The following is a 23,217-nucleotide window of genomic DNA, read 5'->3' as shown; positions in this document are numbered from 1 at the left end:
TTAGCCCAGGATGCAGAAACGGTGCCCCTGAAAAATAGTGTTGTGTTTTGGTGGAACATTTGCATGTGGGGAGGCGAGCACATAGACTAAAAATAAAGATGGACGTCACCCACAGGTTTCTAAAGAGCCTGTGGGTGAGCTGAACTCTGAGCTAATCAATATAAATGTATAAAAATTCATCCCAGTACAGACATGAAGGAGGACAAAAACTGTTTTTGTACCAGGCTGTAAACATGTTTATTTCTGCTGTAAAGTTGGACATTTCAACATGGGAGTCTCTGGGGATTGACTCACTTTTGGAGCCAGACTCCAGAGGCCATTCAAAGAACTGCAGTTTTTGTTTTTGTCTCTTCAGTGTTGGCTTTGTTTTTCAGCCCAAGCGCTTGAGCACTATCATTAAAACTGCTACTTCCCCAGAAACAAAATGCCACAAAACAGTGCAGTAAAAGATGTATGTCAACTTTGGTTGTTGGCATAGGTTGTTGTTGTTTCCTGTAGCGAAGGGGATTTTGAAAACTGTAACAGGCAGATAGATGAAGGGAAGGAGAATTCCATGTGAGACTTGCAGCCAACATCAGGCTTATACCCACAGTCTACATCCAGTGAGTCAGTCTACTGCATGTTTAACAAAGCACTGTGCAATAAACTGAGTTTGGTTACAGCTCATGAAGGTGTACACATGGAAGTGTTTGTATTTGCCTTGATACGCATTGAACGGAAAACCTTCCAACCATGAGAGCAGATCGATCCTTACCGGAAGAAGGTGTGATGCTCGATGCAGACCTTCCACAGCCTCTTGGCAGCTCTGTGGTTCGGAAGCTTAAAACCAATTGTACTTTCAAACTGCTCATACTAGAAGGGGAGAGAGAACAAAGAGACGGAGGGAAGTGTGAAAAAAAAAGGGGAGGGAGGTTTACAGCACCAGATCTATTTACTCTGTTTCTGCTGAAGTTCGCCTGAGTACTTCTCGGTGGACTAACGTTTAGGGCAACCTAATACATTCATAAAAACTGCAGTGAATTCGCTACATCTCAGTCCTGCATGAACACTTGAACCCAATCAATATAACAGCCTTTACTTTGTGCTTGCATTAACACAGCTGCCACAATATATACATGTGAATACATAAACAAAGACATTTAGAATGTTACAACATGGATTTTGCCAACTGGACAAAAAGAGCAGATCAAGGCAGAGGAGGGATAACATCCAATATTCAGACACTAGGAGCAATTGGGAGGAAAACTATTTCATGGCTCTATATTTACACTCTTTATCCCTCTATTCTGGCTGCAGCTGCAGCAGCTCTGTTAAAGGGGCTCTTTATTTGGCTTGATCACAGGCTCACTGTGCGGCTCTGTCACTTGACTGGGTCTGGCCCAGACAGCCTGTCACACTGAGGCTCAGCATGGAGGATAAGCTGCAGCTCTGCACAGCACAATGAGGAGGGCGAGAATATACTGTATATCCTGACTGTGCAGAGGAGCGAGGTTGGAGGTATAAAGCTGGAGGATTTACAGTCTTCTACTCAGAGTTACTGACCACACATTCATTTTCTTTTTACAATAAAAGCTGTGACAGAACATTAGCTACTGTTGTATTCAAAATGTGAGGTCATGGCTTTGAGGAATATTTCAATAGTTTGGGAAATAAATAATATGAGGACTGATATCTCTCTCAGGCCTGTACATTAACTTTGCAGCTGGAGACAGGAGATGCTTAGCTTAGCATAAAGACTAAAAACAGAGGGAAACAGCTAGCCTCATTCCACACAAAATCTGCCTGCCTGCCATCTAAAGCTCACTGACTAACGTTAAAGGTCCCATATTTGACACTTTTCCTGTGTTTTGTTTGAAGTGTTGCTCTAAAAGAAGATATATTTTTGGTTTTAAGAACCAAAAATCATCTCAGTGTAGTTTCACATCTCCTCTCTCAGGCTTCTCTCTGGAGCTCTAGTAACAACAGGTCACTCAGCCTATCAGAAGAGAGGAGGCTCTGAGCCTCTCTTCTGACTGTTTTCTTACTGATCAAATAGAAAACAAAATTTCAGGTAAACACTCAGAGAAACCAAATCCTGCAAGGTTGGATGGTGGGTCCAGGTGGGTGGGGCTTGGGGCATGGCTGAGAGCGGTGACTGTTTTGTTGTGACATCACAAAGTTACAGAGGTCCTGATGGCTCATTCATTTCTCTGTGGACTGAGCACTTTGATAATTTCACAGTATTAAGGGAGAAGCTAGACCTGCTTTATCATCAAACAACACATGGACATCTGCCTTTATACTATATGGGACCTTTAATTAATATATGAATCCATGGTTGTGATTCCCTAGAGTCATCACTGTGAGGTTGCCAGGCAACCAGTGGACAATCCAGGAAGCCCACAACTTGTTGTCTTTACAATTCTAAGCTAAGCTAACTACCTGCTGGCTGTAGCTTCATATTTACTGTACAGGAATGAGAGTGATATCAATCTTCTTGTTTAACTCTCAGCAAGAAAACAAACAAGCATATTTCCCCAAAATATCCAACTATCCGTTTGAGACACTACACCAGTGCTTTAGTATTAAATTTCAAGAAAGTTGGGCAACTAGCAAGAGACAGATTTAAAAAAAAAAGTAGTTGAGTCAGAGGCCAAGATATCCTGACTTTCAGTTAACACACGTCCTTCAAACCCCATACCCACAGTCTGTACTGCAGGCTTTCTGTTATAAATTTGCCCAAGCCCAGATAACCTCGATGACATGACTGTCATCATCATCACTATGAACATCCGGGTTATTTTCTCAGACCTGATAAAGCTCCTTCAAAACAACAGACGGCATAGAACATCTGTTTTTTGTTGAGCAGCACTAACCATTAGTAGCAAATGGATTTTAATGTGTGAAATCGATAGAGTGCCACTTTAATTATCCTTCACCATGCCGTCTACCTCTCCAGGTCGTATTTTGATGTAAAAGTTGCTCCTCTTGTAAGAGATCTTGAGGATCTTTGGCCAGGCAAAGCGGTTGATCCTCAGTCTGTCACGGTAGATCAGCAGGCCATTGGCACAGACACCCAGCATTATGTCAATCCCTTCAGAATCCTGCACAGAGGACAGCATGGCGGCAGAAATCATCTATTAGCAGCACTGTATGCATCCTCAAAACCTACTGTACTTTCATTCAAATTAAAACTAGCTATAGGAGGAGCCAACCTTAGCATGATGGAGGTCCACACCGTACATGGACAGTTTCTTCGCATTCTCCAAGAAGTTAATTTCAGCCTCTGCGGGAGTCATCCCCCTGAGGGCAGAATAACAATAATATCAGTAACCAACATCAACACGCTGTCTTAAATAATAAGCCCGTAATCTTGCACAGTGGGAGCAGAGTTATCTTGCTAATGTACTTAATATATTCACGTCTAAATTCCTTGCAACCCGAGCCTTATTTGGTCGTATGCCAAAAAGCAAACCCAAATCAGAGCATGGTGAAGATCCTCTAAGTGAATAAATGTTCCCACACTGGCAAGACTGGCACTGTGTAAGTCTCAATGACAGATGGCGCGGTAATGTGGCGGCATCTATCATCCATATGCATGATGGGAGTGTTTCGACACAGCGGAAAACTCATCATCCCAGGAGATTTGTGGACAGATGAAGGTCTGATTTAAACAACAATATGTCCAGTACTTGTAGTTTCGATGGAGCTCCATCACCCTCTCCTCCAGCTCGCGGGTCTGATTTGGGGCGAAGCGGAAATCGCTGACGTAGTCAGAGCCGTGGTCATCCTGGTCGTAGTCTCCCAGCTCGGCTTGAACGGTGTAGGAGCCCAAGAGGGCGTGAGTGACGAACGAGCACGGCAGCCGACCTGACAGCATGTCATCCCTCAGCTGCAGACACAGGTAGTATCTGTCAGACGAGACAAAAGGGGAGGAGGGTGTTGGCAGTCAAACAAGCCTGAGCCAAGGCAAGCTCCAACAAGTATTCAGCATAGTTAATCCATGGCATTTAGTAGCATTCCAGGTCTAATCCTTAAAGAGGAGAGAGGGATTTGGGTTGCTTTGACACCGGGGCAAATATGCCATGTAAATTGTTACAATACTTTCATGTAAACACTTATCTTTAGGAAAATGAAAAAGGCAAATCATCTGTGAAAGTGACATGTGTGCGCAATTTCTGGTTTGATTAACTCTGAGGAGCATCTGACAGCACAGCCAGAGGAGCTACAGCTGCTGATACTGTCAGTGTGTGTGTGTGTGTGTGTGTGTGTGTATTGTACCTGGTAATATCCTCAGTGAGCTGGGAGGGGTCTGGAGGGTAGAACTTGACAGCGAAGGCAAAGTTCCACTGAGAGTCTGCGGAGAGATGGAAGGATGAACATCATGTTTGTCTTGGGATAAATTATAATTACAAGTCAATGATGAAATTGTATCCAACAGGTCAACACATAACTTTGCATCGATTCACATGCCAACAAATCTAATTAACAACTTTACTAATTGAAATTTTAAATATTTATCATCTCAGCGACTTGGAAAAGACACTCACTGCGCATCTGCTTCTTGATCTCCTTGGAGGGGTCCAACCAGTTCTGGAAGACAGAAGGCAGAATTCACACATGGCAGACTGGAAACATGGCTAATGCACATGCAGGGGGGGGGTCACATTTTGCTCTAATTGCTGTGTTGTGCTCCTAATGAAACCCTCTCCATATGCTTAAATAAAGAAACTGAGCCTGCCCCTGCTGAGCCGCTCAAAACGTGCTGAGAGAAGATTTAATCCAAGCATCTGTTTCTTCATTGTGTCGCTAAACCACCAGCAGACAGTTACCTATCTGATCTCATTAAGAGAGCGCAGTGAAGTGCTTCACCTGTAGGGACACCCCCACCCGTTTCTGATTTGGTTGTCTCATCAGTGGTGCAGTGGACATTGACTCTGTTGTAACGGCAGCTGTAAATCATGTTGTTTGGGGGCTCAGCAACACACCCACAGCAACGGAGTGACTAAGTATTCTTACCCTGCTAAAATTGTGTTTATAAGTTCAAGTTTTTTTTTTCTACAATAGACCCTTAATCATCCATGTTGTTCTTTCACAGGCTCAGCCTCACTCTTCGACCTCTCTCGAGGTTCATGGGTTTCCATGGAATCTCCCACTGCCTATTCATCCTCTTATTACACTACTGGTTTCCTGTGATACCTCACATGCCCTGTTTATCTGTAATATACTCCAGGTTGAGAGAAATGACAGCCTCTTCCGATCACTGTAAAGTAGCAATTGATTATTTTCTTCTGACCCTTAGCAGTACCTTAACAGTTACCAATTAATCCTAAGATCTGATATATTCAAAGTGTGATTGGATCAGATGTGAAGAGGTCCCATCTGCCAGTGGTTGTGTGTGTTTGTGAGAGAGAGACAGAGAGAGAGAGAGAGAGAGAGAGAGAGAGAGAGAGAGAGGCGACACACACGCACTGTTGATATTGTGGCAGCCGTAAATAAATCGATGTAAAGGAAACACAGTGACACGTGTAAAAATATCATTGGTTATTATGAAAATGTGTCAGAGGACTTCAACGCAAATGTCCTCATTCACACTGCTCAAAGAATGTGGCCACATGTGGCCCAGACCAGCACCAATTGTGGTCTGAGTGATCGGATCTCAAATGCGTCCTCAATGCGTCACGGGTGCATTCACACCTGTACAGCTGTCCACTTATGATCAGATCACGTGAGACACATGTTAATACCAGGACTGAACAGAGCCAATGCTAACATGTTCACCATCTTAGGCTGGTGTGTCAGCATGTTAACCTTCTCTGCCAAAACACAGCACAGCTGATGAATGGTTTGGTTTCACTTTGGTTTAACTGATGACGGTGCAAGATGAAAAGTCAAGTCATTACAATAATTTCATTGCAACCTGTTGCAATAAATGTGCAAATATTTCACGCAAAACCACAAATGTCAACCACATGGTTGAGGAAGAGGTCAGGGGCTCACCCAACTCTTTGGGATACATTGTTTATGAACCATGACTGTCTGTACAGACTTTTATGCCAATTCATAAAGAAGATGTGGAGATGCTTCACTTTGACCTCCTGGATGAAAAATAAGGATCACCAAAGTCAGAGTGCGTTGTTGTCGGCTTCCATGCATGAGTAAGAGTTGCTTAGATATTTCATGCAGGACCAAAGTTATGTTGGTCAAAATAAACATTAAGTTTCTCATCCTCCAAAACAGCTTCATCGCTTCCTTGTCACAGATTCTCTGAACTCTACTGAAGGGGTGAACAACATTCAACCATAAAATATTATCTCATTTAGTGTTTTGATGATGATGATGATGATGATGATGATGATGATGGTGATGATGGAGAGCGCTGTCTAACCCATTATTCCAAAATCTCCCACAGGTGTTCAGTTGTTGAGATCTGGAGCCTATGAAGGTCATTAGCAATGGATAGATGAAGCCTTGTTGAAGGCAACTGTGTTCAAAGTGTTTACTTGGCACACGTAGAAATACCTCGATCCGCACTGTCTCCTCACGCTCCTCTATAAATTATCCATGAAATCAAAATATTTCCATACTGGAGACAACCAGAAAGACCCCTGTCTGAACACAAAACTAACATGTCACTCACTTTCCCTCTCAAACCATTCAGCCCTTGCTCCCTGCATGAAGGCATCTGCATTTGTTATGACTGCACTCATTTATTCATCTTTTTCCTCTTCTTTGTCACTCATCTGTACATCTAATTAAAACACATGAGCAAAAAGACAAAGCAGGTTACTCACTTACAATAATGGGAGTTGATATCATTTGTTACTTTGATCCTTGCACATACACAAACATAAACAGGTGTTTGCAGCATAGTTCTGTGCAGAGAGCTGACGGTGATCTCCACTAACCTGAATACCACACAGCAGCTGCTTATTAAAGCTGACAGTGTTTTTGGCAGCTGGGATCACATCAGTCAGAGTGGAATCGAGGAGTATGAAAGGTTGATACAGCACAGTGCAATCCTCTGCCCCCGTTGGGCAAACTGCAAGCAGTTCTGGCAATCTGAACTGTGCCTTCACATGCACACACACACACACGCACACACACACACAATCACAAACACACATACTCCTAGCAGTGTTTAATCAGGCTGCTAAAGACTTTAATGAGCCGCAGGCATTTATCGCCCCCCTGAATCTATCTTATATCAGCCAAGGCCAAAAGAGCACTCAATTAGGAAGGCGCTCTCTGCTGCTTTGCTTTTCTCTGCACAAAAGCAGGAGGAACTTTTAATCACTGTCCGTTCACTCATGCTTTTGCAACCTCAGTTCATAAAGAAATCACAGCGAATAAATGTTCTCCTGAAGAGGAAAGATTAAATCCCCGTTCCCTCAACTGAGACAGAGAAAGGGCATCTGAAATGACATTTCAATTCTCAGGCTTGTTTGGTCTACCAATCAGCGATGACCCCAGACAGTAGGCACAAGCTGTGCTCTGATAAGCCTGTCTTTGATGAGCCTGACATATTGATCTAAGCTGTAGCCTCACCTACACTCAGAGAGAGGAAAAATATATGAAGTTCAAGTCTGTTTATCTCTCAAACGCACCAGTTAACCGGTCCGTATGGGCCCGAGATTATGCTCAATCCAAAGCCTCGGCCGCCAAAAGCATATCAAGTCACAACATGTGACCTGACAAAGCGTGCACAAGCTGATGATGGTGACAGAAAATATGCTCCAGATGTTAAAAGAGACTTAGTCTTGTCATCTTTCCTACATTCAAAAGGCAGGAGGCTCCTCTGTAGCCTGTTGTGGAACCACATACCTGCCCTCAGGGAGACTCGCATCAATCAAAGCCCAAAACACACATCCAGCAAAGAGCTCTCATGTGAGCCGACAGCTAGGACCCACCAGTTCAGTGTCAATCACATGATTATATGGTAATAAGTCTGGTCTGTGCACTTGATAACGAATCAACAAAGATCAGAGGGAGACATATTTAGACATTCTATTTGAAATGAGCTGATTGCAGTGTAATGTATGTACACATTCATCAGGAGCAGAAATAATTAAACCTCAGAGGACACAGCAAAAGAAACAAAGAATAACATTTTTTTCTGACCAATTAAAGTTGGACCAGGAAACACACTTAAGTTGAAAAAGGAGGAAGCTTAAAGAGTAATTTCAGCAAACCAGTAGTAGTATCTATCTTTATCTATCCAGATGTTGAGATATCTGTTTCTGAACGGTCATCAGTTTTCATAAAGGAATATTTCTATAGTAGAAAGTATTTCCGGTGAATACTGTTCAAAGTCAGGACTGTGGATTTCCAGAGTAATCAAGTCAAGTCAAGTCAACTTTATTTCTATAGCATATTTAAACACAGCTTGAGCTGAGAAAAGCTGTACAAATGGCAATTAAAATAAATCAAATAAGAAGGTAAACAAATGTATACAGTACGTAAGAGACATATAAGTATAATAACACAAACAAGTAGACAACAAGAAAAAAGTGCTCAATATGACCACGACAATGGACGAGTTAGTGAGCTAAAAGTCTAGTGAATCTTCAACCTAGATTGGAGATGGAAGGAGCACATCCTATATCAGGTGGCAGGCAAAAGCTCTCGCTGGACATGTAGAAGGGATTGAACTTTGACATCTGAGAGATCTAGGAGCGGATGAGATCTGAGATGTGAGGTGGGGCCTGACCATTGAGAGCCTAAAAGGTAATCAGCAGGGTCTTGAATTGAAAGCAACAGGAATCCAGTGAAGGGAGGCTAAAACTGGGGTGATGTGCTTGTGTTTTTTAGTACCAGTCAACATCCGAGCAGCTGCATTCTGGACCAACTGTAAGCAGGAAAGTGAAGTTTGATGAAAGCTTAAATACAGAGAGTTGCAATAGTTCAGTCGAGAAGTGATAAAGGCGTGGAATACTTTTTCCAGGTCATTGAAGGACAGAATCGGCTTCAGTTTGGAGAGGGTTCTTAATTGGAAGTAACTACTTTCAACAACAGAGGTGATATGTTTGTCAAGGCAGAGATCGGAATCAAGGGCTAAACCCAGGTTTTTAGCATGATGCTTCACATATGGGATGAGGGAGTCAAGCTTGCTTGCGAGTTGGGTTCTGGATTTAGAGGGGCCAAATATAAGTACTTCAGTTTTGTTACTGTTTAACTGAAGGGTGTTTTTCGCCATTCAGGCCTTGATGTCCTTGAAGCAGTCCAGGAAAGCTTGAAGGGAGTCTGTAGATTTTAGTGGGAGGTAAAGCTGTTTATCGTCAGCACAGAAATAGCACAAGATGTTTTGTTTCCTGACGATGTTTCCAAGGGGCAGCATGTATAGGCTGAATAGGGCTGGCCCCTGGATGGTTTCCTGGGGAACCCCACTGGTGACAGGGTCAGAGGAGGAGGAGAACTGGTCTATAGCCACTGAAAATGTCCTGTGTTTGAGGTAGGATCCAAACCGTTTTATAGCGGTACCCTTAATACCAACCCACTGTTCTAGACGTGTTATAAAAGGATGTCATGGTCAACTGTATAGAAGGTAGCAAGGTCTAGTAAAATGAGGATGGCGTTTTTCCCAGAGTCAACAGTGAGCAGTAGGTCATTGGTCACCTTTAACAAAGCTCTTCCTGTGCTGTGGAGGGCTTTGAACCCTGATTGGAATGGATCTAAGATATTGTTAGTATTCAGAAATGAGTGCAGTAGTGACAGAACAATTTGTTCCAGTAAATTTGAGATAAAAGGCAGTCTAGAAATGGGCCAACAGCTATTTAAACATTCAGCATCAAGATTATGGTTTTTGAGCCGAGGCTGGACAACCGCATGTTTAAAACATGTGGGTACGGTGCCAGAGGTTAAGGGGGAGTTGATAATGGCTTGAACACTAGGGCTAATTGTGTCGAAGGCATCCTTTATGCTGCGCGGGGAGCACAACATCATGGGGAGAGTTAGTGAGCTTCATGTTTTCATAACAGTATTTCTCAATCCGGGCAGAGTAACCTGTAGGCTAGATCACCTGGACAAGGAGGCGGGTGTCGAAGGGAGAGGGAGAGAAAAGTGATCTGTTGTTTCCAATTTTTTTCTGTGAAAAACTTTGAAAACTTTTCACAAGAGCTTGCAGAGGCGTCAATGTTGTGGGAGATGCAGTGAGTGAGGATAGAATTAACAGTGCTGATCAAAAATTGGCAAGACAGTTTTTAAATATTTCCAGTGAGACTGAGAGGTGATCTTTTTTTCCATCTCGGTTCAGCTTCACGACAGGCCTGCCTGAGGGAGCGGGCTGAGCAGAGGGAGGGGAAGAGGGAGATTGATTTATCTGGGCTCAGAGGAGGCTGTGCAGTAGAAGAGATGGAGGCTGTGATGGCCTTTCTTTGATATGCTTCGGCAAGGTGCAGTGAGAGAGTTTATATGGCGTGAGTAGCCAGATGTTTTGACACTAAGCCGGACCTGATAGGGTGACACTGAAAACGATTGGTTTATGATCGGAGAAGCACGCCTCTTCGATGATGAGTTTGTCGATAGTGAGGCCACATCACATAATGAGGTCAAGTGTATGCCCTAGTACATGGGTGGCTCTAGTTACATGCTGGATAAGGCCAAAAGAGTCCAGGACATGTTTGAATTTGTTTGCCATAGGTTTGCCTGGGCAGCACACATGGGTATTAAAATCACCCAGGATTAACAATCTGTCGTACAATGGGACAATACTAAACAGGAGTTCAGAGAATCCAGATATGAAGTCTTTATCTGTCTTGGGTTCTCTATAGACTAGTACACAGACTAGTGGTGTGGAGATGGATTCAATTTTTAGAGACTGTGATTCAAATGTGGAGTGACTCCAGAATGAAAGTGTCTTTAATTTAAACTGACTCTTGAAGACCACAGCCACTCCGCCCCCTCTGCCACTACACCTATGGGTGCTGATGAAAGAACAGTTTGGTGGACACAGTTCGTTAAAAGTGGCTGTATCACCTTCACCAGACCATGTCTCAGTTAAGAATAGAAAGTCCAGGTTACGGGAGGTAAAAAAGACATTGTTTCTTTAAAGATATGCTGCGGTTGATGATTTTAAAGCTGTACTAATCAATATTTTTATTTTAACAAAATTATGACATGTCGAAGGAGGCACTCCAAGTTGGACTTGCTCAACATTATTCTGCTAACTTAACTGTCCATTTGCTGAGGAAGACTCACAAGTTGACATCCACTCACGCAGGTTATCACAAATGACGGGGAGCGAGCTCATTGGTCAAAGGATGGTCAGATTCCCTACAAGCCTTATTTTGTAACTTTTGAGAAGAAAGTAACCAATTAAAGTAGGTGGGCAGAAATAATTATAATAAAAATAAAAATAGTTATAACAAAACATGCAGTTCTGGCTGATCTTAATGTTAAACCTTACGTGTAGCTGTAGGCTAAAGGTAAACTAGTAAGCTAGCCATGGTTATGAAAAAAAAATGAAAAGAAGTCACTGATGTCATTTTGACCAAACTTTTCTTCTTATCTATTTAAATTTTCCTGATAAACTGCGGCTCTTGTCTTCAGGCCACAGAGGTTTAATTCAACCAATGAGATTGTTTCTGCCTCCTGAAGAGCTCTGCCTCTAAAAATATTTGTGCAAATAAATTTCATATATGCACCTTGCAAAGAGTAGATGAGGCATTTTTTCATCTTTTCTCCTCTTTCCTCCTTTTCAATCGCCTTTTGTCCAGGCCCAGACTGAGAAATGGAAATTTCCATTTTCCATTCATCTTTGAATGATGGATTGTGCACCCCTGAGAGAGCCGGCCCAGCCAACAAGTGAGAGGAATACAGATTGTTCTGCAAGTAATGTGTTTATGCACTGAAACATCCCACAAGATTTTTTTGTGGTACACAATTCACTGACCTTCAGGGTGTCTGTGTCGGCAAAGGTCAGACCGAAGTAGTCCTTCTCCAGCAAGTTGAGGTGCTCACACACCATGTCCATCAGGGTCTGTCCTTTAGAGTGTTTCTGTGAAGACAAACATACAGAACACATCACCGGTAAAAATGTCAAAGAAAGAGAAAATGTTCTACTGTATTTCTGAATTGTTTTATATGCATGAGAGTCTACTACTGGGATAGCTCAGTTTTGTAGGATGAAATTTGGCTCACTGATATCAAGACCCCTTTAGATAGCTGTTCTTGTCAAGATTGCTTTCTTGTTCTCTGCTTCTGTACACACTAAAACAGCTCAACCATGTGGTGTTGTGCCACAGTCAGTGTGCATCAAACACTTTGACAGTGAAAATGGACTGTGAATTGCCGCGGAAGATTGGTCTTTGTACTGTAGGCCGAGATTTCTCTGCCACTGACGGAGCATAACAGCAACATTTTCTCTGACAGTCAAGTGACAAGTTCAGGTTTTCAAAAGTAGATTTTCAATGTGTGTGTGTTTTTTTTAACTAGTTAACATCAGGATGAACAAATATTTGCTCACCGTGCTGAAAATGCCTTAAACAAGACTTAAGGATATCTTAACATCTGGAACATGGGTCATATGAAACGTGAAACAGTGTTTCTAAGTAAGAGATAATACTATATCTAAGTTATAATATGTAACTTTTCCACATGTTTAAAAATGACTAGACCTCTGTTATATACATTTTTGAGTCATGTACAGCAAAAAATCTCCTAACCAACTGACACTGAAGACCACAACTCCCATGATCCCACGCTATTTCACAACGTCACCCAACACCATCTTTTACTGTTGTTTTGATTGAGAGACCCCTAGCAGCAGAAGTTACTGACTGTACGTTAAAATCTACTCTGACTTGTTTTGAGCATGGATTGGATTATCTACAGCCTGTTACATCCCATTGATAACAATAGTGTTTAAGATGGTTTACATCCCATTCAATTATACACTGAAAAAAGAGTATGGTCACAGAATAATCATTAGGCATAACATCCTACTCTGATGAAAATCAACCACAGTAACACATATTGTACTATCTACAGCGATGATTTCACATTTGCCGACAGACAAAATGATGTAGACACTTCATGAAAATGTCATGAGTTGCCGTGACGGACATTTTATGTTTGAGATTTAGTTTGGACTTTTGTCATTTGTCATATCCTGTTTTATTTTGTAGTTATTTTCCTTGTGTGTTATGATTTGTTTATTTCTTGTCTTTGTCCTGTGTCTCTCCTAATTGATTGTGTGCCCCACCCAAATGTGTTTCACCTGTGTTCAATCACCTTGCCTCCCTTTTGTCTATTTAATCTCCCTTTGTCAGTGTCAGTTTGTCTGTTCATGTCCCCTGTGTCACCTGTTCAAGTCCCCCATGCGTCTGCGACCTGTTGAAGTTCCCTGTGTTCCTCGTGCCTCTGCTTCTGTTCCTGTCTCCTGTGTTACTGTGTTATTTTGGATTTTTAGTTCTGTAAGTAAGTCCCTTTTTGTAATTAAAAGACCTTTGTTCACCGTCTCCCTTGTGTTGGCTGCATTTGGGTCCAGCCCTACCTCAAACCGTGACAGGAAAAGCACTAACTCTGGAGTAACTTGGACATTATTGCTGAAATGTGTCACTAAAGGTGATATTTTCCCTATGTCCTTTGTTAATGAACAAGTTTACAGACATGGTAGTAGATCTGTGAGCTTTGAGCTAAAGCTTTGAGAGTGTTAGCATGCTAACATTTGCTAATTAGTACTAAAAAGGTACATCAAGCACTGTTAGGGATGTCTGCTGCTACTGGACAAACTGAAACTTTGATCTGATGATGATACTTGGTGAAAAGCCAGGGCAACACAAATTCATCCTCTGGGGACCATGGATATGTGGACCAAATTTTGTCCTAGTCCATGTCATACATCAAGATATTTGACATAAGTGAGAACTTTGACCTGCTGCTGTTGGTACAGGAAAAGTCAGGTGGACACCAACGTCATTGAGATTCTTCATCTGGGGACCATGAATACCATCACTGACCATTGTTTGCAAAACATTTGACTCAAATCCAAAAATGTCACCCCAATGGTGACGCTCGAAGAAGATTAAGGGAAGCTTAATCTGTCTGAGCCAAATTTCATAGTGATCCATCACCATTAACATATTTCTGCCTGGACCGAGTGGCAGACCTCTTTGGCAAGACTCCATACAGGTTGTGCCTCTGTGGAGGCTTGAGATCTAGAAACAAATAACACCAACTTACTTTAAGCAAATTCATTCCCTAATATTGATTATTAATTGCCTTGTAATTGGATTAATTACTCTTAATTAATTACTCCTACCGAAATCTTTTCAATCTTATTCAAAGACGTCTGGTGGCTGGACACACTGACTTGCACTAGGAGCCAATTTTGTTCGATTCAAGCCCAGAAAATGGGCATTGTCAGTGTATGAAATATTGACACAACATCAATTCATGCATGAGCTCATATGCCACTGTTAAATATTGAACAAGGAAGAAGTATGTTAATATTGAGACCGAACACCGAACCACACACAGAGTACTATACTCATAGTTCCTCCTCTCCTGGAGCCTCTAGGTGAGGTGACAGGGAGATGGAGCAAGCAGTTGCCAGGGAAACAGATGCAGTATTATCCCTCTGCTATGTTGTTTCTAATATTGACTAAAGAATTGTTTCACCTTTGCCTTATTGTGTGTGAAAAGATGGCGGAGCAACACTCGGAGAGCATTTATAAGGGGTACAATTGTTTTACTCCGGCGCTTCCCTCCCTACATTGGATCTCAGTTAAATTTCAGATTGATTTGAACATTTTATTCATGACTTTTAAGACTTTAAATGGCCTTGCCCCAAATTACATCGCAGATTTACTGACATGGTATGTGCCCAACCAAGAATTGAGATCTGTGGAAGAAGGCCCTCTGGTAACCCCAAGGTTAAGGCTTGTGACTAAGGGTTTATTTTTCTGTGACGCACTTTGCAACTTTGTGAAGTGCTATATGAATAAATGTATTATTATTATAAGCTCTTCCTGTCAGTCAGCTACATTGTAAAGGAAGAGCGTACTTCATGACATCATCTGCAGCCAGCAAAATTAAATAAACAAATCAGCATGTCTTAATATTTCATGACTGAGGTGATCCGGCCTATTTGCTCTCTGCTCTGGAACAATTAAATATCTAACCATACAATAATGATCTCAGCATTGGCACCTGAATACACTTGGGAAACTCCACGACAGAATCCTGTGTAAAAAGACAGCTAACCAGCAAGAAGCACTCAATTCCACCCAAAATAGCTCTGTTCTGCACATCGACCCAGCCAGGCTTGACCATGCATAGTCAGGCAGATAGCACCCTAGTGAGCAGAGGGGGAGGCTGGGTGAGAGAAGTGAGTAAAGGCGTGGTGCCTCCCCTCCCGCCCGAGGACCACAGGGACGCTAAGCCATGCATCCATGACAAGAGACTTAATTAACCCATGAATGCAGCACCTCCTCCGGGGAGAGCACTCCCAAAGTGTGGCCTGTCTTCTTGCAGCGCTGTTATTACCAGCTCCTGAAGGCACGAGCGAGGCTCGGATATGGCAGGCATGAAATTCAACCCCAGCAATTACAGACAGGAAGCAGGAGCAGGCCTATCCATGACCTGGAGGTCTGAGGCTCTCACCATACTAGAACTAGTTCAAGAAAAAAAAAAAAGACATGGGCTGAAAAGAGACTGTTTTGTAAATCCTTCTCTGGCAATGACTGGCAGTGCTTCGAGGACACGTATTCAGAAAGAGCACTTACGACACAAAAGCTTCTATAACCATAATGCAAACTATTGATGTGGTGTGGAAAAGGCCCAATGGTCCTTCAGGATGTTTTTACAGTGCTGAGAGAGAGGTAGCTTTCCTGTTATTCTTACCTCACACACACTCGCACATACGAAGCACCCTGAATCCAACAACACCACAAACAGGAGCAGAAGTAACGAGTTACATTAACTCTTGTTAATGGAACAAAGTCGTTCTTTTTATTTTTTATTTATTTATTTATTTATTTATTTTTACGTCACTACATCTAAAGTAGAATTCGTTACAGAGTAAAAACAAGTCACATGATGAAGTTATGATTAACCATGTGAGAACGCAACCAATGAAAAGAGTCAAATCAGCAGCTGCAGCAGGTGCATTAAATCATCAGCTTCCTCTGATGATTTAATGCACCATCTGGCGACCACGGCAAGTGTCCCAAATCAAACACACCTGCCGTGTTGCGTGACCAACAGGTGCATGCTGGGTCTGGCTGAATGCTAAATGCTAAATGCTGACAGTGGATCCTTCAGCTATGACCTCTGCGTTCACTTCCACTGTCAGTGAGGTGTATCTCTGATGCTCCCCGATGTGACAGCAGCAAACGTGGAGGACAGCAGTGAGACCAGAGAGGCTGAGCGGGCTGGTTATATTTTACAGTGAGAATGAACGAGCAGAGAAGTTAAAGCAGATTGTGGCTGACTTCAAGGTGCACAAGACTCAGAGTGACATTCAAACAGGTGTGTGCAACTGTTGACTGATTGCTGAAACTCACTCTACAGCATCAACAGCTACTGTGTTGCCTAGCAACATAGTGATTTGTCTGTCTCTGTTGGCTACAGCCGCTCTGGAGTTTACATTGTTTACAGATCTCTGCTTTTTCTGCTGTTAATTCTACAAGTAGCAGCATCTATTTGATTTATGTAGCTTAATACTGCTACTTAAGTCTGTGGACACCAGGTATTCAGGTGTTTCTATCATTTTGTAAAGGCTTAATAACAGAAACAGCTCTCTGTATAATGTAATACAGCTCAGCAGCAACACACACTACATCCTCCAAAATGATCGTATGGTAAAACAATCTGAAATAAAAACTGAACATTATAACCTTCATGAAGGAGGATTTATTGCAGGACAGTTTAGACTGAATTTGTTTAAGCTAGATGTACCTAATAAACTGCCAACTGAGTGTATATTTGTAATAATCTGTTGTATGCACAGGCTGCAAACTGCCGGATTGTGATTTATGAGTTAATTTCAGTGCAGTTCTCAGCTGGAACGGCATATATGTATTGAAATAGCTGTGCATATACACCTGTATAAAGCCTAAAGACTTACTTTGTACTTTTATCTGAGTACATTGTGACACAAGTCATTTTACTTTTACTTGAGTAAAATTTTGCAGTACTGTTTCCGGCCCTGATCACACACACACAAAGTTTCATGCACCTGGGCATAAGTATCCTAAGGGATGGCCTCGTGATAACATTGCTCTTCTATTTTCTCCTTGGCTGCACCTGGCTTGCAACCATGTAATAGCTATAGATTTCCTAACATCCACTTAGCGGCCTGTGCTGGGGGCTTTTATTGGACTTAAGACACTTCCTGTGACCAATCGCCAGGGCTCAGTATCATTTTTTTATTTTTCATATGAATGCCCAAACAATAGTGTCAGTTTCATTACAAAAACAATACTTTTTTGATACTTGAAGATTTTTCATTTAAAAACATATACCAAACTCTTTAATATTTCAGTGTGGGCACTCATGAAGATCAATGAACAGTTCTCAAAACAGTTGTATTATGTATTCTGCTCTGGAGGAGCTCTCCAAAACCTGTGAAGGTGCCCGTGTATTATCATTATCTTATCTCCGACTAGGTTGTGAAATCAAATGAAAGTCTGTGGGAACTTTGGACAATTTTGGAGTTAAATTACTGCAAATGTAGGATTCAGTGTTTCTGCAGTTTGATCCATGCAAGAGACTGAAAGTCGGGACATCTCAGCCTCCGCTTCATGGATTTTGATAATTCATTTTAGAGTCCCCTGTTTTAATGTAAGTGCTAAATCACTGGGACGCCCTTTTAAATAAAAAAAAATTGTCCAAAACGTTTTTTTCTTCCCAAATGTTTCCAAAGTCAAATTCAAACTTTGGATCTCAACTTTTCAGAAGCCTTTAAATCACACAGAAAAAAACTGAACTTTCAGCATTTATAATTCATGACAACCTTGATCTGCTACGATATGAACTTTGTGGTGAGATTGTTTTATAAATTCCTGATTAAGATCTGGAAATATCTGATCAGAGAATCTCAGCCAGCATTTAGTGCTACTTGTCAAAATTCTGGTGCACACTGATTTGAATTCAAAAGAGTATTTTTCCATTTTAGCAAATGCACTTATTTGCTTTCTTGCCAAGAGTTACATAAGAAAATCAATACCACTCTCATGTTTGTATGAAGTATATGAAGCCACAGCCAGCACAAGCAGTGGAAACGGGGGGGGGGGGGGGGGGGGGGCAGTTGAACACAATCAGTCTATCTGCACCTTTAAAACTCACTAATTAACACGTTATAGCTCGTTTGTTTGAAGCCTGAAAGATTCTAGAAAATCAAACTATTGCTTTAAAACAACCTACTTTTTTTTTTTTTTTTTAACCTTTTGCCAGCATGTGACCTCTTATGGCCCTGCAGATATGAAAGCTGTCTAAGAAGCACAGGTTGAAGAAGCATGATGCTGTGACACTGCAAAGGTTTTTAGGCGGGAGGTGCGACTTGATGAGTGGGAGCGCACAAAGCCTCCATCTCCGACTCTCTGACACCAGAAAGTTGCTGTTCACATCCATGCTGGTTTCTTTTCCTCTTTCCCTAACCATAACCAAGCAGTAATCAAACATTAACAGTAAGGTGGCAAACGAGTCATATTGTATTCATATGAAACATTAATCATTCTTGTAATTGTCACTCGTAATGGTTTTGGAAGGCACAGACAAACAATATCGCAGTATTTTCTGATAAGGGCGCCAATTCAGAAAACGCTAACACGGCTCATTTTGAGAGGCAGTAGCTTATTTTGTCGTGTTATTTTAGATACTTAATGCTACAAAAACATTTCCACTGGCACTTTTGAAGGTTCAATACCCAGTCTCCTCTCCCATGCTGGATCAGACAGACAGTCATGTCAGAGAAATGTAGAGGCAGAGTACTGCACTGTGACACTGACTGGGTGACACCAACGGGCCCGGACAGATCTCATCTCAGGTACGGAATGAATGGAGCCTCTGTGTCACGTCCTGGATTTGGGCATGTAAATTCTCAGTGAGAGGAATCAAAGTAGCTTAAAATATTGCTGCATATTCTCCGCAGTCGAGTAATTGGTTATGAATTCCTTCAGCCACAATCCTGCCAAAGGTATTTTTGAAGGAGAAGATAGACTTATTCCACCAGAGGTATACGCTGCTGCTGGTCATCAAAGCCCCAGACTTCTTCCCATGTGTTTATCTAAAGCAATAGACTTATATCTATCTCCTCTGTCCTCTCTTCTGCATGCCCTCAGTTTCCTTTCCTTTCCTTTCCCAGCGAGTGGGGAATGTCCTATTTCACACTGCTGGAGTAATGACAACAGATATCTTGTGTGGAATGAAGACTTTCATACTGCACAATTTTTTTTTTTTTTGTGCCTGTGTGTGTATTACAGAAATGTGTAACATTTCTTTGGCTTTGGCTTCGCCCTCCTGGTGCGCTCTCGGCATGGTGCCCTCTCTTTTATCCTCTTTGCCCGTTTTATCCGCTCTGTGCAGCACTATACAACACACACAACTGCCCACAAAGGAAAATAATAACAAAGGAAAAAAAGGAAAAAGGACTGTTGCTTTTCAACTGCTTGTTTAAAGCATGTTAAGGTTAATTCTAAAAAAGAAAATGTGTTCCCACAAATGTTGTTTATCCACTATGCTTACCTCAATTTCTCCTTCAAACTCTGAGGAGTCCAGCAGGGTCACTTTGAAGGGGGCAGTTTTGAGTCGTTTGGAGCCTTTCTGGGGGGATTTGAGGTTCTTGTTTGGCGACGTCTTCTCAGACATTTCATCTGTTTCCCTGTGTTCGTCCAGATGCTTGGAGTTCAGTTCCTATACAAATATAAAAAAAAGACACAGTTATGGATTTCAATAGCAAGAATGTTTGAAATACTTAAAATACTTCTAAGTGCCAGGATCAGGAGAGTGCCTTGAGATTAAGTTTAGTTTAATTTCTATCATTTAAAGGTCTCATATAGTATAAAGGTAGATGTCCATGTGTTGTTTTATTAATTAATTATAGATCAGGTCTACGTTCTATATTAATACTGTGAAAGTATCAAAGCCTCAGTCCACAGAGAAATGCACACAGCCTGTATTCACAAACTCTATGCCCCAAACCTGGACCCACCATCCAAACCTTGCGGGATTTGGTTTCTCTGAGTGTTTACCTGACATCTGCTATATCTTTATTAGATTACTCAGAAAACAGTCAGCCAATCAGAAGAGAGGCTCAGAGCCTTTTCTGTGCTCACAAAATAATTGTTTAACATTGTTTCTTGTAGCTGCTGTAGTAGCTGGTGCCTTGTCTTTGGATATGGAAAGTAAATCCCTGGAACATGCAACATTTTTTGTGAAAGACCAGTGAAAGAAATGCTGAATGAGAGATTGTACTGAGTTACAAAGGCTTGTGGAACGTCGACACTCTCTGTTGTCATCCTCATTATCTACAAGACCCAAAGGCCTGTTTTAAAGAAGGCGATATAAACAAATCAACCCTATTCTTCTGACTTGGACTGATATTACAAGCTCAGTTCTTAGTTGCTACTAATCACTTACATTCAATAACTTCTAGGTCTAACTGAAGCTCGCTGACAGAACCAACTGACGAAGCTGTGACTCCTTTAGACTGAAGAGGAAAGAGTAATATGGAATATGGCCGACATATCCGACATGACTCTTAATAACCTTAATAAAATGCTGTTTAGTAATAATGTAAACTGTGAAAAGGTTTTAAATGACATTTCACAGATACAATAAATAAATAATAAATTGCAAAACATCTTGTTAGTCAGATTAAATGACTAAATAGTGTCAATTAGAATAACATGTTATACTGCAATATTATTAACACATATTTCTCAATGTTCATGTAAATATTATATTTACAAAGCGTTTTCACTTACTCTTAATATAACATGTTGCCCCCCTTAAACTGTTATTTTTGGTGCGTGTGATGCTACAGTGACTTCCTGTTTACATTTTCAGGGTTGCCAGTTCTCACACTTTTGGTGGGACACACCTGCCGTCAGGCTCCGTCTCACAGTCTCACACTTCCTGAGCAAATATCACGCCAGATAAGTAGAGGCCTCAAAGCCACTCATTCATGAAAAAATATGGTTAAATGTGAAATAGGTTTTGTTTACACCCAGGAAATGTTTTTCCACATTTCAGCACTGATCCATAAATGCTACAGAGAGAGCAAAAGCTGTGTTTGCATGGCTTTAGTTGACACTAGTGCACACAGAGAGACCTCTCCACAATGACAAAGCATCTTTTGCGTGTGTTGAATTTTGCCTCATTTATTCTGCTCTACCATTTCACATGTATTACAAAATTGAAATGTCAATGAACACACAACTTTTAATGTGATTGAGACGATCAAGAGTCTGTGACAGGTTAGATCCACGAGGCTCACCCATAATGTCCGTTGTGCCATTGAAAGAAATCTGGGTTTTGCTAAAACGTTTTCTTTGTAGTTTGGAGTCTTTCCCCCTGAGTTCATTAAATACCTGTGGCTATCAAACAGCTGATCCATGTTTACGTCTCCAAAGTGAGTAAGCTGCTGCGAGCATTTACACATGTGACACAACAGCAGCGACTTCAATATATTCCAGCCGTGAGAACGAGGCTGATATTGTCTTCAATTTGTGTGTGTATCTGTGTGTGTGTGTGTGTGTGTGTGTGTAGTAATGGAAAAATATGGTCCTGGAGACAACTACTGTAGTGAGTTGTAGTATAGAGTATGACAGTGTCACAGCCGTGTAATCCATCAGCCCATTCAGGACCACGCTGACCTGTTTGGCCATCTTGCTGTCTGAGGCGGAGTCCTGCATGCCTGCTGCTGCCCCCTGTTGTCTAGGAGGACTCCTGTCTCGCTCTCTTCACCTCTGACTCGGGGGCCTTGCCTCTGTCGATTCAACAAAGTAACACCAACCTGAGAGGAGACAAGAACACAGCAAAGATTATTTGAAATGTTTCAGCTGATTAGAAGAGAGAGAAAGTGTTTTACATTAGGCTTGGGCCAATATTCGATAGTATCGAAAATAGCGATAGTCCCACCATATGCAATATTTATCATAATATCAAATTTTTTATCATTATTTTTATTATCATTTTTTGCAGTTTTGCTCCGTCTGCCCTACTGCCGAGACCGAGATCATTTCATTTGAACTGCTGTTTAGTGGCAGCATCACTTATACCTGAAACATACAGTACAATAATATAATTATATCATATTGCCCCCACCCTGATATTCAATATTATCGACATATTACATTTTGGATAATGCCCCAGCCTATTTTACATGCACAGAAATTAGCATTTAAACCATCCATGAGCAGTGAACACACACATACACATTAAGAGCAGTAAGCACACACACACACACACATTTTCTTAGCTCTTCGTTCTCTTCCCCCCTCCCACATTTATTTTCCCTGCCTGTCCAGGGAATTGAACCGGTGACCATTTGGTCACCTCAACGCCACAGTTGCCTGCTGCTCAATTGAACCTTCGCCTCAAAATACCATGTCAAACGCATTAACACAGGCTTTCTCCAAAAAGAGCCCAGCTGATCGCAGGAGCTGCACCTGGAGCCTGCATGTGAAAAACAAAATGCAGAACATGAAACGCACTCACCCCAAAACAATAAGAGCACCAACGCCAGGATCGCCTCCTTTACAAATGTTGAACGCTTCAGCTTCTTGATATAACTCACACAGTTTCCACACACATAATTCACCTTGCCGTCAAGGACATTTACTTTAATTATAAATCCCTCACTTAGCCGGATAATGATCATCTATTTAAGCGAGACCAGCTCTGGCACTAAGATGATGATTACCCAAAAAAAATGAATTAGTGAATGAGGCCATGAGCTCTACCATCAGCGCTCATGGCTGTTACTGCATTCCTGTAATCATTAAGGTGTTCGACCAAAAAAACTTATCACTAAGTCCCATCACTCATCCTCGAGCGGGTGTGTTTGTAATGCTCCGGTCTGTATCAATCCGTGGTGCAATGGACTACGTCACTGCCTGGATGGATATCATGTACTGTAGAACATCGTAGCATAAGATGTTTATAGTGTAGAGCAGGTGCTTCATCTGCTTTTACTTCACTTTGCCAATTTCTACATTGTCCTGGAAATCAGCTGATACTTGTTACCTTCAGTATACACTGTAGGTGTGGGTGGATAGAACAATAACAACAGCT

At 41.7% G+C, this 23,217-nt stretch overlaps 1 protein-coding gene across 2 annotated transcripts in view; it reads right to left on the bottom strand.

Annotated features, from left to right (window-relative positions):
• The window catches only part of LOC111221723 (band 4.1-like protein 1), an 86,217-nt gene that overhangs the window by 17,925 nt on the left and 45,075 nt on the right, over window positions 1-23,217 (bottom strand). For both annotated transcript variants that reach the window (XM_022745244.1, XM_022745245.1), the window contains exons 2-10: window positions 21,798-21,937; window positions 19,666-19,833; window positions 11,870-11,974; window positions 4,530-4,572; window positions 4,261-4,336; window positions 3,672-3,890; window positions 3,195-3,282; window positions 2,931-3,083; window positions 755-852 (exon numbers count right to left, since the gene is read on the bottom strand). In XM_022745244.1, coding sequence (XP_022600965.1) covers window positions 755-852; window positions 2,931-3,083; window positions 3,195-3,282; window positions 3,672-3,890; window positions 4,261-4,336; window positions 4,530-4,572; window positions 11,870-11,974; window positions 19,666-19,833; window positions 21,798-21,836 — 989 coding nt within the window. In that variant the 5' untranslated portion in view covers window positions 21,837-21,937. The remainder of the gene's footprint in view (window positions 1-754; window positions 853-2,930; window positions 3,084-3,194; window positions 3,283-3,671; window positions 3,891-4,260; window positions 4,337-4,529; window positions 4,573-11,869; window positions 11,975-19,665; window positions 19,834-21,797; window positions 21,938-23,217) is intronic.

Source organism: Seriola dumerili, unplaced genomic scaffold, assembly GCF_002260705.1.
Source record: "Seriola dumerili isolate Sdu_G_001 unplaced genomic scaffold, Sdu_1.0 BDQW01000088.1, whole genome shotgun sequence".
In the NCBI taxonomy this organism is placed as follows: Eukaryota; Metazoa; Chordata; class Actinopteri; order Carangiformes; family Carangidae; genus Seriola; species Seriola dumerili.
This window is presented reverse-complemented; position numbering and strand designations above follow the sequence as displayed.